The 14,590-nt window shown below is 52.5% G+C and overlaps 2 protein-coding genes across 3 annotated transcripts; both read right to left on the bottom strand.

Annotated features, from left to right (window-relative positions):
• Positions 1–93: 93 nt before the first annotated feature.
• Positions 94–4,870, bottom strand: ADPRS (ADP-ribosylserine hydrolase). The gene is made up of 6 exons (XM_068917417.1): positions 4,635–4,870; positions 4,390–4,486; positions 3,383–3,590; positions 3,089–3,273; positions 2,898–2,998; positions 94–2,330 (listed from the first exon to the last, which is right to left on the bottom strand). Exons 1-6 carry the CDS (start codon positions 4,855–4,857, stop codon positions 2,038–2,040), a joined length of 1,107 nt encoding a protein of 368 aa, XP_068773518.1. The 5' UTR covers positions 4,858–4,870; the 3' UTR covers positions 94–2,037.
• Positions 4,871–6,419: 1,549 nt separating this feature from the next.
• On the bottom strand, positions 6,420–13,994 carry TEKT2 (tektin 2). 2 transcript variants are annotated; one of them, XM_068917073.1, is made up of 10 exons: positions 13,803–13,975; positions 13,317–13,493; positions 12,800–12,925; positions 11,989–12,194; positions 11,259–11,402; positions 10,401–10,515; positions 9,855–9,962; positions 8,643–8,786; positions 8,282–8,361; positions 6,420–7,695 (listed from the first exon to the last, which is right to left on the bottom strand). In XM_068917073.1, exons 2-10 carry the CDS (start codon positions 13,470–13,472, stop codon positions 7,482–7,484), a joined length of 1,293 nt encoding a protein of 430 aa, XP_068773174.1. In that variant the 5' UTR covers positions 13,473–13,493; positions 13,803–13,975; the 3' UTR covers positions 6,420–7,481. The 2 variants fall into 2 exon arrangements, with proteins under 2 accessions (XP_068773174.1, XP_009684130.2); XM_009685835.2 differs by lacking the exon at positions 8,282–8,361 and having other exon boundaries at positions 13,803–13,994.
• Between the last annotated feature and the right edge of the window lie 596 nt (positions 13,995–14,590).

The raw sequence follows: 14,590 nt of genomic DNA, 5'->3' as shown, positions 1-14,590 counted from the left end.
AAAGGCTGAGGTCAGATGTTCCCCATGGCAGCGTCACGACTGAAGCCCAGAAACGCAACTTCATGACTTGAAAGAAAGCACAAGAGCAGTGGCTAATTAACAAAGATAACTAAGTGATTTTATTTCTTTCCAGGAAAGTCAGAGCTGAATGTCAGTGTGCAGTTAAATTCTGGCCTAAAATTAGATATATTTTTTAAACAGGAAATCTTGTCCATTCTTCATAAGTTCCACACATTAAAAAATTTAAAGCTGCTTTAAAAGGAAAAGGTCTTCTTTTAAATAACTCCGTCAAAAATGTTGGCATCTCTGGCAGAGTAATTTGAAAAAGTTGATATTTTACAACTCAGATCCAAAGCACAACCCATAAATATACAGTAAATCATAATTCCACATGTTCGCAAGACAAGATACTCATATTTATACAAGGAACATCCATTAAAGCATCACACAGAAGAATCGTACTTGAAGGAAGCAGAGTACAGGAAAAACTGGAATGACCCTATTACAACCAGATTTTCTACGTGTGCATGTAGCCTGAAACACACAATAACCATGTGCTAATATCAACAGGGAGTGAACTCCATTAGAGCATGTACTTCCCAGTTTCACAAGAAATATTAGAGCAATTATAGAGAATCACATTGTCACATTCAAATTTATAAATGTTTCCATATGCTTGCCTCTTTCTCTCCTTTTGTTTTTAATTACTAGAGACCTTTTAAGCCTTTTTAGACATGCCTCTGCTTGTACGCAAGCTCAGGTCATTCCTCCTCTGACCAACTCCATCGCACAAATGTTTTTAAATTTAAACTGTGGAAGACAGCTTTCCTGGAAAATTCTTGGCCACTTGTACCAGTTTCAAATGCAGAAGTTCTTTCAAACTCTGATAAAGTCTCCCCCCACTGAAACCTGCCTTCCCCTTTTTTTTTTTCCAGAAGCTTCTTAGCAAGTACAGTTTTAAAGCTGTGAGAGGCAACTCCTGTTTCCAGCTGAAGTCACTCTTGTCATTGACTGCAGCAGAACCAAGAATTTAACCCTTGTGTAACACTAGGTTTCACAACATATCTCCACCCGCAGATTTAAACGGCAATCTTAGTTGGTGCTCTGGACGTACACAGGACAGGATTAAGAATGCAGGATGCAAGGATGAGGGAACAAAAGGAAATGGCAAGAGTAGCTGCAGCAATGTGAAAGTCAGCTGTGTAGGGCAGCACAAAATTTAACAAATCAGGATGATGTCAAGTGGACGGTAGAGCAAAGGAGACCAAAGTTACGCCTTCTTCCAACAGTAACAATGAGCCAACTGGGATTCTACCTACATGGACCAAAGGCATTTCTTAAAATGTCACTAGAACTGCAAAGAAATCCCTTCTCCAATCTCTGGCACTTTTCATCCTGCCTTTAATGAAGTGAATCTTCCTAGGAGGTCTATCTTCCAGCATCCTTACTCCATAACATAGGTGGCAATTGGTACCACCACACAGGATGCCCTCCAGGCTCTCCAGTGATATTGCCTCTCTGCTGACTCCCATCTAAATCCTTTAGCTGGGTCAGCTGAGCATGAACTACTGTTTTAAGAGGGGTATGGAGCATATCGAAGCCACTGCAGGACAGATCACTGACAACTGAAATGAAGGCCACGGATATGAAAGTAGAGGAAATCAGCTAGAAAGTCAGTAGATTCAGACACCTACCTGAATCACAGTAATTGTAATGACAGTGACATAATGGCATAAGGGTGGGACAAAGCAGATATGATATGAAAAACTAGACGCTGCTGTGAACTTCAGTGGAGAATCACTCCACTGTCCAAGGCGCCACATGCATCCACTTCCCAGCTAAAATGTAACTGAAGATATGTCCCGCCTCTTCAAACCCAGCTCTTGCCTCCAGCTCCCAAGTCACATCAGCAGATGTCTTTCTCAGGCAGAGGCTCACTGGCATCTGTAGATGGTGCGGATCCACCACAAAGTTTCTGATCAGAAAAGCAGAGGTGCCCACCTGCTTTACCTTCAGAAAACACACTCCCCTCGGGCCTCAGAGCCGCTGGCAGTAGAGTTCATACAAGCTATTTGCCAGCTTCTCTATTTCTTGAAAAGCTTCACAGCTCTGCTCCCAACTTGGAGGTATCTGTTCCTCCCCATAGTAAGCCCCTGCAATGGCTCCTGCCATGGTAGCGATGGTGTCTGTGTCTCCACCCAGAGAGATACAGTAGATGATGGTCCTCTGCAGGTTGCTGTAGTGATCAGGAATATCTGGGTCAGCTTCCATACAGCGCAAGAAGGAGTAAATTGCAGTAGGGACAGATCGCAGAGCGGCAATGCCATTGCCTGTCAACAAAACCAATCATCTTCAGTGCTGCAGAACACTTTGCATCTTCTTTTCCACAGAAGCTCTTTTTTCCTTTTATTTGCAACTTCCTATTGCCAGTCACTTTCAATATTAGTATTACTGATTTTTACATCACAAGATGCAAAAGTAAGCTTGCACTTCTCTGAATAGAGCTCTCCCCCCCTACCCCTAGCTCCCCAGTACAATTCCCATCACAGAGACCAATTCCCAACTATGCCAGTATAGGCCTGAATACGCATCTACTCATTCCTGTCCAGCATAAAGATCTGATAGCCATTAAGAGATCATGAAATATTAAGAACATTACTCAAAATTAGTTTTTCTTCGCAAGACAATTTTTTCCCACCAACACAGGGGACGAGTTCCTGGGTCAGGATTCAGAGAATTATTGATTGGCATGGAGATGCAGCCTTTGCAGCATAGCCAGTGCCTGCCAGGCTGCAGTGGTGAACGTGGTGATTTGGGGGAGGACACGTGAACGAGTGGGCTGAGCTGGACATGCCTCCAGCTCTTATCCTAACACTTGTAGTAAGAAAGGTACTTACCTAATTCAAACAATACATCTGCTTTGGGAACGCTGCTGAGCTCCAAAAATTCCTTTATCTTCTTTAGACGCCTTGAAAACGGTAAATCCTCAAATCCTAGTCTGGGTACAAGAGCACAATGAGGAAGAGAGAACGCGAAGAGACAGAACTAATGGTACACAGAGGAGTCAGTGCTCCTCACAGCTACTTACGCTCGGGCATCAGTAAGAGACTTGTCATCTGCTTCTACATCTTCCATGTGGCTAATCAGCTGCTCAAGGAAAGTCTCCTTGCTGAGTTCTCCCTGCAGGGCAAGATGCACTGCCAGGGCCTGCAGGATGGCCCCATTGTAGCCCAGGGAGTTGGCATGGGTTAGCTCAGCACTGAGCTTTGCAAACTGTGAAAGAAAGCATATCATTAGCAAACCTAACTGAGAGATCGTGGTAGGACTCGCCTACTAGTGACTACTTGCAGAGCCAAGGAACCCAAACAAGCCAAAAAAGTACCTTCTTAACATCCTGGACGTCAGAATAAACAAGCGGAATGCCTGCCACCCTCATGGCACCACCATTTCCATAGGAGCCTTTTCCATTAAACTGTGCTCTTGCCGGTTCAAACACATCACTGCACTTGGGGCTCAGGAGTTTCTTGAACACATTGACAACAGCCATCCCATAACCCCTGTTGGGTTCCTTCTTGTACTCCTCAGCAAACCTGGCATGGACAAGACAGCAGCAGTTACACAGGTGAGAAAAAAATACACCCTGGGTATTTGGTCTGTTACTGAAATTTGTAATAAGGTTTTATAAAGCCGTGCTCTGATACAGTGAACAAACAGCACATGGACAAATCAGCGTTGGTCAGGGCCCATCTGATTCAGTTCTACAGGGAAAGACTCCGATTCCCAAAGATCGGTGTGAAAGGGCAAAAGGGCGGACAAACATCACCCCTCACAACCCACTTGTTTACCTTTCAACTTTGCTTTGAAACAGACACAAACTGGAAACATTTTCCCGGGTCAACAACTGCACAGAACTGCTTTTGTTCAAGTTCAATGGAAGCGTTTTCTAAACAAATAAATGTTCTCCCTTAAGTGGAAACAAATGTTATGACTGCTGCGGATCCAAAAGGGAAACGGATCATAAACAAACTGAAGCTGACCTCACTAATATTCACTAAGTGAAAAGAGGGAAGCATAAACATAAACAGTAACAAATAAACACGAAGGGAAATCTCTAAGCCTCACTTTCCACAAAGGTAAAGAAACATACAGAGCGGTCAAACGGCGCCTGCCATCCTGCTCCGCTTCAAAGCGGATTCTGAACCCCGCTACAGCTAACGATGCTGCGCGTCCCAGGACGGCGCAAAGCACAATAAATTACAGGTTTAGCCATCACTTCCCCCCCCCCCCCCAGGTAAACTTGCAATGACTTTGCCTTAGCTCCTGCCGCCTTTCCCGGACAATTAAAGCGTCGGAAGAAAGCCGTGCCAGGGCGAGCGGGGCAGTGCTCACCTCCGGGCCGCGTCCGCCTCATCGAACCCCCGCCGGGCGAGCAGCGACCGCACGAGGGACCTGCTCAAGGCCGTGTCGTCGGTGTACGACAGCGTTTCTGAAACAGAAGGTCAAGACACAACGCGGTCACTCGGCTCTCAGCGCTCCCCTGTCCTCCACGAGCTAATCCTGGGGTTACAAGGGTGAGGCGCTGGCGGCCGCCGCGGCCCGGAGGCGACGGCGATGGGCCCGGGGCCGCCGCTCACCTCTGCGGGCGCTGCCGGGAGGCTCGGCCGCGCCGGGCGCCGGCTCCAGGCCGCCGAGGAAGTGCAGCAGGTCGGGCAGTTTCACGACGCTCCTGCCCTCGAAGGCGGCGCCCAGGCAGTCGCCCAGCAGCGCCCCGGCTAAGCAGCCGCGGAAACGGGCCGGCCCCGGCCGCGGCCTCGCCGCAGCCCGCCCCGCGCCCGAGCCCGCCGCCGCCGCCGCCATCTTGCCCCGCTCCGCCGCCGCCGCCGCCGCGGGCGCCGGCGCCCCCTGGCGGCCCGGAGGGGAGCGGCAGCGCCGCGCGGCGGCGGCGGCACGGGGGGTCCCGGGGGGGGCAGGGTGACAGGAGGGGTGCGGGGGGGGTCCCGGGGGGTTCCGGGGGGACAGGGGGATAAGAGGGGTGCGGGAGGGGCAGGGCGGGTGTGGGGGGCTCCCGGGGGGACAGGAGGGGTCCCGGGGGGGGTCCCGGGGGTCAGGGGGACAGGAGGGGTGCGGGGGGGGTCCCGGGAGGTTCCGGGGGGGGGTCAGGGGGAGAGGAGGGGTGCGGGGGGGTCCCGGGGGAACAGGGGGATAGGAGGGGTGCGGGAGGGGCAGGGCGGGTGTGGGGGGGTCCCGGGGGGACAGGAGGGGTGCGGGGGGTCCAGGAGGGGTCCCGGGGGGGGTCCCGGGGGTCAGGGGGACAGGAGGGGTGCGGGGGGGGTCCCGGTGGGGCAGGGGGACAGGAGGGGTGTGGGAGGGGCAGGGCGGGTGTGGGGGGGGTCCTGGGGGGACAGGAGGGGTGCGGGGGGGGGTCCCGGGGGGGCAGGGGGACAGGAGGGGTGCGGGAGGGGCAGGGCGGGTGTGGGGGGGTCCCGGGGGGACAGGAGGGGTGCGGGGGGTCCAGGAGGGGTCCCGGGGGGGGTCCCGGGGGTCAGGGGGACAGGAGGGGTGCGGGGGGGGTCCCGGTGGGGCAGGGGGACAGGAGGGGTGTGGGAGGGGCAGGGCGGGTGTGGGGGGGGTCCTGGGGGGACAGGAGGGGTGCGGGGGGGGGTCCCGGGGGGGCAGGGGGACAGGAGGGGTGCGGGAGGGGCAGGGCGGGTGGGGGGGGTCCCGGGGGGACAGGAGGGGTGCGGGGGGTACAGGAGGGGTTCGGGAGGGGTCCCGGGGGGGGGCAGGGGGACAGGAGGGGTGTGGGGGGGATCCCGGGGGGGCAGGGGGACAGGAGGGGTACGGGGGGACAGGGCGGGTACGGGGGGGGTCCTGCGTGTACGGGGACAGGAGGGGTGCAGGGGGTCAAGGGGGCGCAAGGGGAGTCATGCGTGCATGGGGGCAGGAGGGGTGTGGGGCGGTGCAGGGGGGTCATGTGTGCATGGGGACAGGAGGGGCTGTGGAGGGGAAGGGGGGCACAAGGGGAGTCATGCGTGCATGGGGGCAGGAGGGGGCACAGGAGGTACATGTGGGCACGGGGACAGGAGGGGGATGTGGGGGGGAAGGGGGGCGCAAGGGGAGTCATGCGTGCATGGGGCCAGGAGGGGTGCAGGGGAGTCATGCATACATGGGGCAGGAGGGGTGCGGGGAGGTGCAGGGGGGTCATGCGTGCATGGGGGCAGGAGAGGGGCACAGGAGGTACATGTGGGCACGGGGGAAGTCATGCATACATGGGGCAGATGGAGTACAGGGTGCATAGGGGGGTGCCTGGGGGGTAGAGGTGGGTCACGCGTGCATGGGGACGGGAGGGGTGCATGGGGACGGGAGGGGTGCATGGAGCTAATGCAATCATGGGGGGCAGGAAGAATGCATGGGGGGTACCGAGGGGACAGGGGGGTACCTGGCGGTGCAGGAGGGGTGCGCGAGGAGGGTGGGCTGCACACACAGGGCGTAGGAGGGATGCATCCTCCCACCCTACCTACACAAGATACGAGGCACTGGCACAGCACCCACCTGTGTGTAATGCCTCACAGCGTCGAAGCACTGGATGACTTCTAAAGCACTAGATTCTGGCAGCGGCTCACCTGAAGAGCGCCTGGCTGGAAAGAGCTGCTCCGAACCTGCTAGTTTCTTTCCCAGCTTACAGGAAGGGAAGCATTGATTTTTCTCCGTTCCTCGTTATCAGAACTTACTCTTAAGAGTCAATCCAGGCTCTTTTCTATGGGGGCTTTCACTGAGCATCATCTCCCACCTCAGGGAGGAAGAGCAGGCCAAATTCTGATCCTGATTGCACATGCAGGAATTTGGCTTGTAAGGTCTCTGGGGCAGGGACTCTGTTTCCCAGGGAGTGCATGCAATATTTAGCACATTGGGAGCGTGCCTGGAATAGAAACAGTAACTCATGGCAGAATGTGATCACTGCAATTCAATTTTAACAAGTCTCTTGCCACAGGAGCCAGAATGGACTCCAGCTCTTGCTTTTGTAGCTGTGTTAGAGCTCTGCAAGGCTAGTAGGCAGGGGGAAATCCCAACCCAAACTTTACTTTAATCATTAAAGCGAGCAGACTTGTGTCAATACACCCACAGAGCAGATCTGGCATGCTGCCACTGTTACACAGTCCCTTTTCAGAGCACAACCTTGCACTTTAAAGGACTTAAAGCACTAAAGAGTCCAGATGGATTCAATCACCGTGAAATGCTTCCAACACATTCAGATGACAACTGCTCTTGGGGACAGACTCTATATTGTTTATAATGCTCCTCAGAGTGCAAGAGGCTATAAACATCATACAAGGGGACAGACAGTTATATAACAAACCAGGAGGAGGGAAGAGAATTACATTATCCTAACATGACACAGATGTCCATTTTTCTTGCTACGGAACTGAGTCACTGGTAGCTTTCTCTTTGGTGTGGCTCATTGCACAACATGCCACAGCACACTAAGCCAGCTCCAACTGCCTGCTCTTCAGCGGGGAGAGTGTACGGTTCGTGGTCCGGTTGAAGGTGTCAACCTCTGGCACAAATTTCTCGGCAGGGACTGTGAGCTTTCTCCGGCTGTCTATGCACTTGTTTTCTAGCACCAGGGAATTAGCTTTGTAGCCAACATCTGTCTGGATGCGGTAGAGTTGTTTGTAGAGAGCGTCCAAGGCATCCCTGAGAACAAGTGAGAGGAGTCAGGTTCAAGCACTGCATTCACTTCTCAAGTTGGACAGGAAACACTGAACTTCCCACTTTCTGGCAGCATAAATATCTGTGCAGCTCTTGCCTTTGTATGAAGAGCTAATGCAGCAGAAAGTTCTTGGTGCATGGCAGTAGCATTGTTTAGGTTTGTGAATAGCAAGTCCACATGCTGCTCCTGGACTGCAGCACAGAGAGATGTGCCCTGGGAGCCCCATGTCAGGCCTGAAGAACAGCACAGCTATTTCTTCCTTTGCTTTTCACTCATTTTTTCCCTTTTAGAACTGCCTGTGCAGCCTGGTCAATCAACGTCTGAGTGCAAACAGGGGCCACGGGAACCCCTGGTCACCCTCCTATCACACAGCCCTGCCAGGCCTTGTCTGCATCCCTGCTGCCCAGTCCAGCTCTCCACTGAGCCCAACTCCACTCCTGGTCTGAACAAACATGCAGCTGCTGGAAGTGCTCCAGGCCCAGGGCTGCATGTGGCCACGTCCCTCCCATCTACGATGCTGGGTCACTGCTCTGGCTGGGTCACTGCTCTGCCCGAGAACTGGGGACTTACTGTGCCTGCGCTAGCTTCTGCTTCAGGGCACTGATCGTTCCCTCCAGCTGCTGAACCTCATCTGTCAGCCCGTACTGGACCTGCAAGGTAGCGAAGGAGAGGGTCTTGACAGTTAACAAGGCTACAGAGTAGTGTTTTATAGTGGCCATGGTTCTCTCATTCTTCTCCTAGCCCAACTACAACATTTATTTCCTTGCTTTTCCTTGGACAATACACTATGTGGACGTGCTATGCGACTGTAGGATCCATTGCTCAGTGCCTCTGTAGTTTGCTCCAAAGTGCGTCCAAATTTTTCCGATTCACACAAGCACCCATCCAGTTCAGTCCCCAGGGAGGGGAGCACGCTAGGCAAGTCTGGTACCTGATCCCGACATAGCTCCACATTGGGCCGATACGTGCGGGTTTCCAGGCGAGTGTGTGCCAGTTTCAGGTCTTGCATTTTCCTCCGAAGATCATCTTCCAAACGTCGAATGTCCTCTTCCATCTCAGCAATTTCCTCCAAGGTCTGGGGATAAAGACATATAGTAGGAGAGACGGTCACGGCTCTGTTCCGTTAGGATCTAGACTGGAAAACAGCCCCATGCACCCTGAGTTTTTACTGTGCTGGGAATGGATTTTAAACAAGGGCTAGCAAGCTTCTGATCAGAGTTCAGAACCCCTCTGCTCATAGATCAGGCTTTTCACATAGATCAAGCATGGTACCGCTTGTGTTTTATGGCCACAGTGGATGAGACTAGGGGTGAAATATAATGGCCAAAACCTGGCACTCTTGCTGGGAAATGCCCAAGCAGCAACTGTGATGGCAGGGGGAGGTAGGATGCTGCAGGGATCGACTCCACTGTTTCATACATGTGCCACTTAACAGCTCTCACATGGAAACCTTTATGTTTAAAACAGAACTGTGCCAGATTTATGGGCAGCCTCTCCCCCACAGCTGTGTTCCCCTGCAAGTGCAGAAACATCATTAAAAAAGTAGACTCTTCCCTTCACAGATGAATGGGACAGATAAAAGCCCAAGGAATGGAACAAGCAGCTTGTACTGGTTTGCACTGGTGTCATAGAGCCTTCCCAGTACCTGGGGAGCCTCTACCCATCTTTGCATCCAGCCTGCTGTGTCCAGAGGTGTGGGAGAGGAGCCACAGCTAGGTGCCTGAGCTCACGTGGCTTGCGCCTCACATCCAAACACAGCTGCCAGATAGACTTTACAAGCGCAAGTTGGTGAGTTGCGGCAGTAACTCGGATCTGGCTCGCCATGAAGGCCATGAAGGATGGGCAGCTGCATGCCTTGTGGCAGCACTACTTTGGCTTGTCAATCCCATCCCAACAAGCAGAATTATCCAGAGGCGCTACCCTCAGCACTGCCAGGCTGGCAGTTCAGCAATGTCACTGCGCTTTGCAAGAGCTGCAGCAGTCAGTGTGGCTATGTCAGCCACGTCCTTCTCGCATCCTGGGCTGGGGCATGTGAGCCACAGAAAGGAAGTGCTCAGAGCAATTAGCATTCCAGGTAACAAACAGCCTTTGGATTCAACTCCCACCCACGGACGTGGCTGATAACCAAAGAAGCACCACTTACATTCTTCTCCTGCCATTTCAGCTCATCATAGGCTTTTTCCAAGTCTCGAATCCTCTTGCGTAAAGCAAACTCTGTAGCTACACGCTGAGCCTCCAGCTCGTTGTTCGTCTGAAAAGAGAACAGGCTCTGGTCACACACATCTAGAAGCGGTCTCTCACTCAGCAGTTGCTAATTTGGCCATCATATGAGACATGACCTCCTGTGAGGTTGGGACAAGCCAGTGAGCAAAATGAGCTGGGTTCTGGCGACTGAAAGGAACTCCCTTGCCATGCATACGCAGGTCATGCATCCCTCAGTAGCCAAAGGACATGAGAATGGCAGACAGTAGGAGCCTTCCAGGTTGCTGAATCTGTTGCAACCTCCACAGTATAATTAAGCTCCCCTTTTAAACTAGGAGGGCATGTAACTACTCTCAGAGAGGCACATGTGGCTAGTTTTGTCTTTTCAAGGACTCTCTCCCCCAGACCACAGCTCATGTCAGCCCATTCTCCCATTTTGGGTCCAGAACTTCTGCGCCACCAATTCACAGCCAAGTGACTAATTTACCCGGGCAATGGTAAGTGCTATTGCTTCCCGGAGCTCATTTGAGGCTTTCATTTCTGCCTCAGCATGGTCCTTGTTGCGTTGGCTATAATCGTCCCAGTCCTGAAGTGCAGTTGATCTGTGAACAAATCAGTAGTTACGAAAGTAAGTTGAGTGTTTGCAAGACAGTTCTAAAGCAATCACCTGCTGCAGGCCAAGAAGGCTTTCTGCAACACAAAATGATTCAGAAATTCTGGAGACCACACTCTGTCTGATGCCCTCAGTGCACCAGCAGAGATTGCTCTCCTACGGCTCCTGCAGAGTCCAACATCTGCTCAGACTAGGGACACATGCAAAGGATGCTATGAAATGCCAAGCAAGTGAAAACCCTGCAGCTCTGCCAAAGGCTAATATCACATTGTTAACTGAGTATTGCCTATAACCAAGTATCAGCGAGAGAGGGCAGCTAGGTTCTCCGTTTTTGCCACTGACTTGTGGTGACAATTTAGAGTTTCGTTTACTGTCTGTTCTCCCATTTTCCCCATTAGAAAATAGACACCCCGTTTATTTGACCCTGATGCTGTTGTAAGGTAAGAAGGTACCCACAGAACACTCTAAGACCCTGACAGATTTAAGAGAGCCTCAGTAAGCATCCCTAGCAATCAGCTCACTACAAACATGGATCAAAAAAGGTCTCATCTTCCAGAAGTCTGTGAACTCACAGTTCAAGAGCCACAAGAAATCCCAGCAGCCAGCTCCTATTCTGGCCTCTCCCAGTAACTGCTCCCATCAAGCCAGCATAAAACACGGAAGGAAAGAGTCCAAAGGCGCTTTCAAGTACCAGCATGGGTTTGGCCACAAAAGGGCTGGCTCTTCCCTTACCCGTCTGGGACCCGTGTTGGATTGACCTTGAAGGAGATGTTGGGAGAGTTCACGTTGAGGGATAAGCACACTCGATCTATTTCCAGCGCTTCCATCTTGCCCCGATGATCAAAGTTCAACTGCTGGCGAGCTTCCTGTAAAAGGCTGCAGAAAGTAGGGTTGGAGTCAGCTAGGATCATGCAGAGGGAAAGGGCAGTTCACCCTCATATTTCCAAAGCTTTCATCACAACCTCATTTATTCAAAATGAATTAGGAGATCCTACTCTTTGTAACAGCAGTGAGCCAGGTCCAACTTGGTCCTCCAGCACACTTGCTTTACAGCCTGGCTAGCTCTCCCACACTGCACCTTAACATCACCCTGGTGAACTGAGCTGCCTGCACTCCTGCAGCAAGGCAGTGACCCATGAGGGATTAGCGTCTGGGAGCTTTAATGCTTCCAGGTCACTGGTTTATGAACCAAGGCAGGCACAAGATATTTGTCAGAGCCAAAATTTTCTGAGGGTGCTTAGAAAGTCTCCTAGTGACATGCTCTCCCCTGCAAGGCCCCAAGCCCCACAGACCTTGGCAATAATCATCAAAAGCGCCTCTGAGTGGCTCAGTGTCCCAGGGTAAGAATGGATAAGCTAAGATGGCCTGCTTGCCCATCTTAGCGTGGCATTAGATGCACATTAAAGTTCTGGGGCCAAGCAAGGAGGGGAGAGTCCAGTCAAAGCTCTGCTATTCGCCTCACCAGAGCTGCTCGAAGGCTTCATTTGTCCTCTGCTGCAGGTCTCTCTTGGCCTTTTCTATCGCCTCCACCTCCTTATGCAGCTCCTCCTCCACGGGGTCCCTCACCACGTCGATGGCGCGGCGGCTCTCGCGGAGTGTCAGGCACTCAATGGCAACATCCAAAGGCAAGTTCTTTGCCTGGAGGGCATGTTCAGCTGCTTCCTTCACCTGCAGAAAGGAGCCAGCTGAGTGGGTGGAGGGTTTCCTTCAGGGACTGGAGGAAGGAGAAAGGCAGGGGAACCCACAGATGTCCTTGTTAAGAGGGTCTTGCACTGCCTTTCTTTGCTATTCTGACACCTTTTAGCAAGTCTGGAATGGGAACTATGGGAGCCAAACACACCAGCCCTGCACATCTATTGTTCACATTGGGAACTGCACCTTGCTCGGGAACAGGGATTCCAGAAGGAGCAGTCTGTGGCTTCAGGACTAAAAGGATCGGAAGGAGGTCTCATTGCTATTCCTTATTGAAAGTCAAACTTCTCTGAACGATGGTGCTAATATATTTTTCTCATTATCCTTCAAAGCTTTAAAAAAACCAAGCAAACGAGAATACAAATGTACAACCCCACAAAATGGCTTGGCTCAGCTAAAAGCACACAGGTGGCTTGCTTTTCAGGAAGTAATTTCTTCAGGTATTGATCTGGGTATACCTGTGATAAACCCTCCCTTGAACTCCACATGGGCTTGTCCATTGCAGAAAACAAGCCTCGTTTGTTTAATATCCCATGTTGAGAGTGTAGGTTGATTTCCAGCCACCTGTCTTCCCAACATACTTTGGCTAAGGCATCAATTTCCGCATCTATGTCTGCAAGGCACTTGTCCAGAGTCTCCTTCCATCTGTTCACACTGTTGATACGTTCAGCCAGGCGGGTTTGGTTGTCATGCTCATCCCATTTTGTCTGGAATTAGAGGAGAAATGCCATGATTCCTTTTTGTGAATCTCGCTGAAGCCTTTCCTTGTTTCAGGGATTGATTGACCTTTTACAGGAGTACAATATGTTGCCATTTGGCACAATAATTATTTACACAAGTGGAGAACACAGAAAAGCAAGCAAGTAGCAAAGAATGTGAGAATCACACCCAGATCTCATTACAGTATTGACATACCATTGCACATACATACGCTTACGCCTTGTAACTGTTTTCTTGTTAATTATTTAGGAAGCTCTCTAGGGGTAAAATCCTCTCCTACTCCCTAGTCCACCCACCCAGATTTACAGCCACTCTCCCACGCTCCCCAGCCGCTGCTCCAACAAACCCAGAGTACAGCCAAGCTACCAGAAGGCCCACCTGGTTGTTGGTTTCGTTGCGGAGAACCCGGGCTTCCTGCCGGATGCAGTGGGAAGCAGAACGCTGGCGTTCGGCGTTAACCGAGATGAGCTCAGAGTTGGTGTGCCAGTCCCGCAAGGTGAACCTCTGTCCCGGCTTCACACTCAGCGTGGCCATAGCGGTAAAACCGGCTAGTGGCTAAAAGGGAGTAAAGGATCATCACGTTTATTCCTGGAGACGCACCAAAACCAGAGATGCGTGAAAACAAACCCAGCACCCAGAGACTGGAAAGGTTTCCAGTAGAGAAGATGCAGCAGGCCCTGACGTGGCGGCCCCAGCTAACGCGGACGCGCAGGTGCCCACGCAACCGGGGAAGGATGATCCGAACTGCCCTCTTCCCCGGGCAAGGAGGGAAGCCTCTTCCACCGGTCTCTCCCTAGGGAACGGTGCTGCCTGTACAGAGGCGAGGAACCCCTCTCCCCGCACCGCCTCCCGCGCGGTGTTTACCGAGCTCTAGGGCACAAGGGCCCACCACGCTAGTGAAGCTGCTGAGGCGCTGTCCAAGGCCGCAGATTATCCGTGGACCCGGATAATGCTGCCGGGCAGGGGCAGCCGGCTCAGGGCCCCCGAGGGCCAGCGCCGCCTCAAGAGCCCCGGGCCCGGCCCGGCCCCCTCACCGCTCCCGGCCCCGCTGCCCGCGCTCCTTTACGGCGCTCCCGCCGCGCGTTGCTAGGCCGGTTGCCAGGCACGCGCGCGCCCGTTGCTACGCGGCCGCTCCCCGCCCCGCTCCCCGCCCCGCTCCGCCGGCGTCACGGCCGCAGCCGTTAGCGGCGTCGGGAGCAGCCTGAGGGACCGGCCGCCAACTGAATCCTTTTATTTTCCCCCAAATGACGCCGACTTGCAAAGCCTTCAGCAGACCCGCCCCCCCCCCCCCGCCAGCTCGATTTCCTCCTACCTGCCACACGGTGGCCATCTAAAACCCAGTATCTCACAAGCAAACAGCCTGTTACTTATATATTATTTTTCTAACATACCTTAAATAAAGCGAGTTAACACAGGGAGCAGGTTTGGAGCAAAGCTTTTTTTTTTTTTTTTTATTGCAGTTATTAGTGAAAGTTACACTTCAAACTGAAGCAAAGCAACACTAAAACCAATATTTTTGTTTTTTAAAAAAAAGGTAAAAACAAAACAACACAGAGTCCTTCCAGTATAGAGAACGGCAGAAAGAGAGGAGTGGAGGCTGTCACGGAAAGCTTCGGTGACAGTTTTGGCTCAGAGAGGTCCATGACTGAATT

This window comes from Struthio camelus, chromosome 23, assembly GCF_040807025.1.
Source record: "Struthio camelus isolate bStrCam1 chromosome 23, bStrCam1.hap1, whole genome shotgun sequence".
Taxonomy (NCBI): domain Eukaryota; kingdom Metazoa; phylum Chordata; class Aves; order Struthioniformes; family Struthionidae; genus Struthio; species Struthio camelus.
The sequence above is the reverse complement of the archived record's forward strand: the minus strand, read 5'-3'. Positions and strand labels throughout refer to the sequence as shown.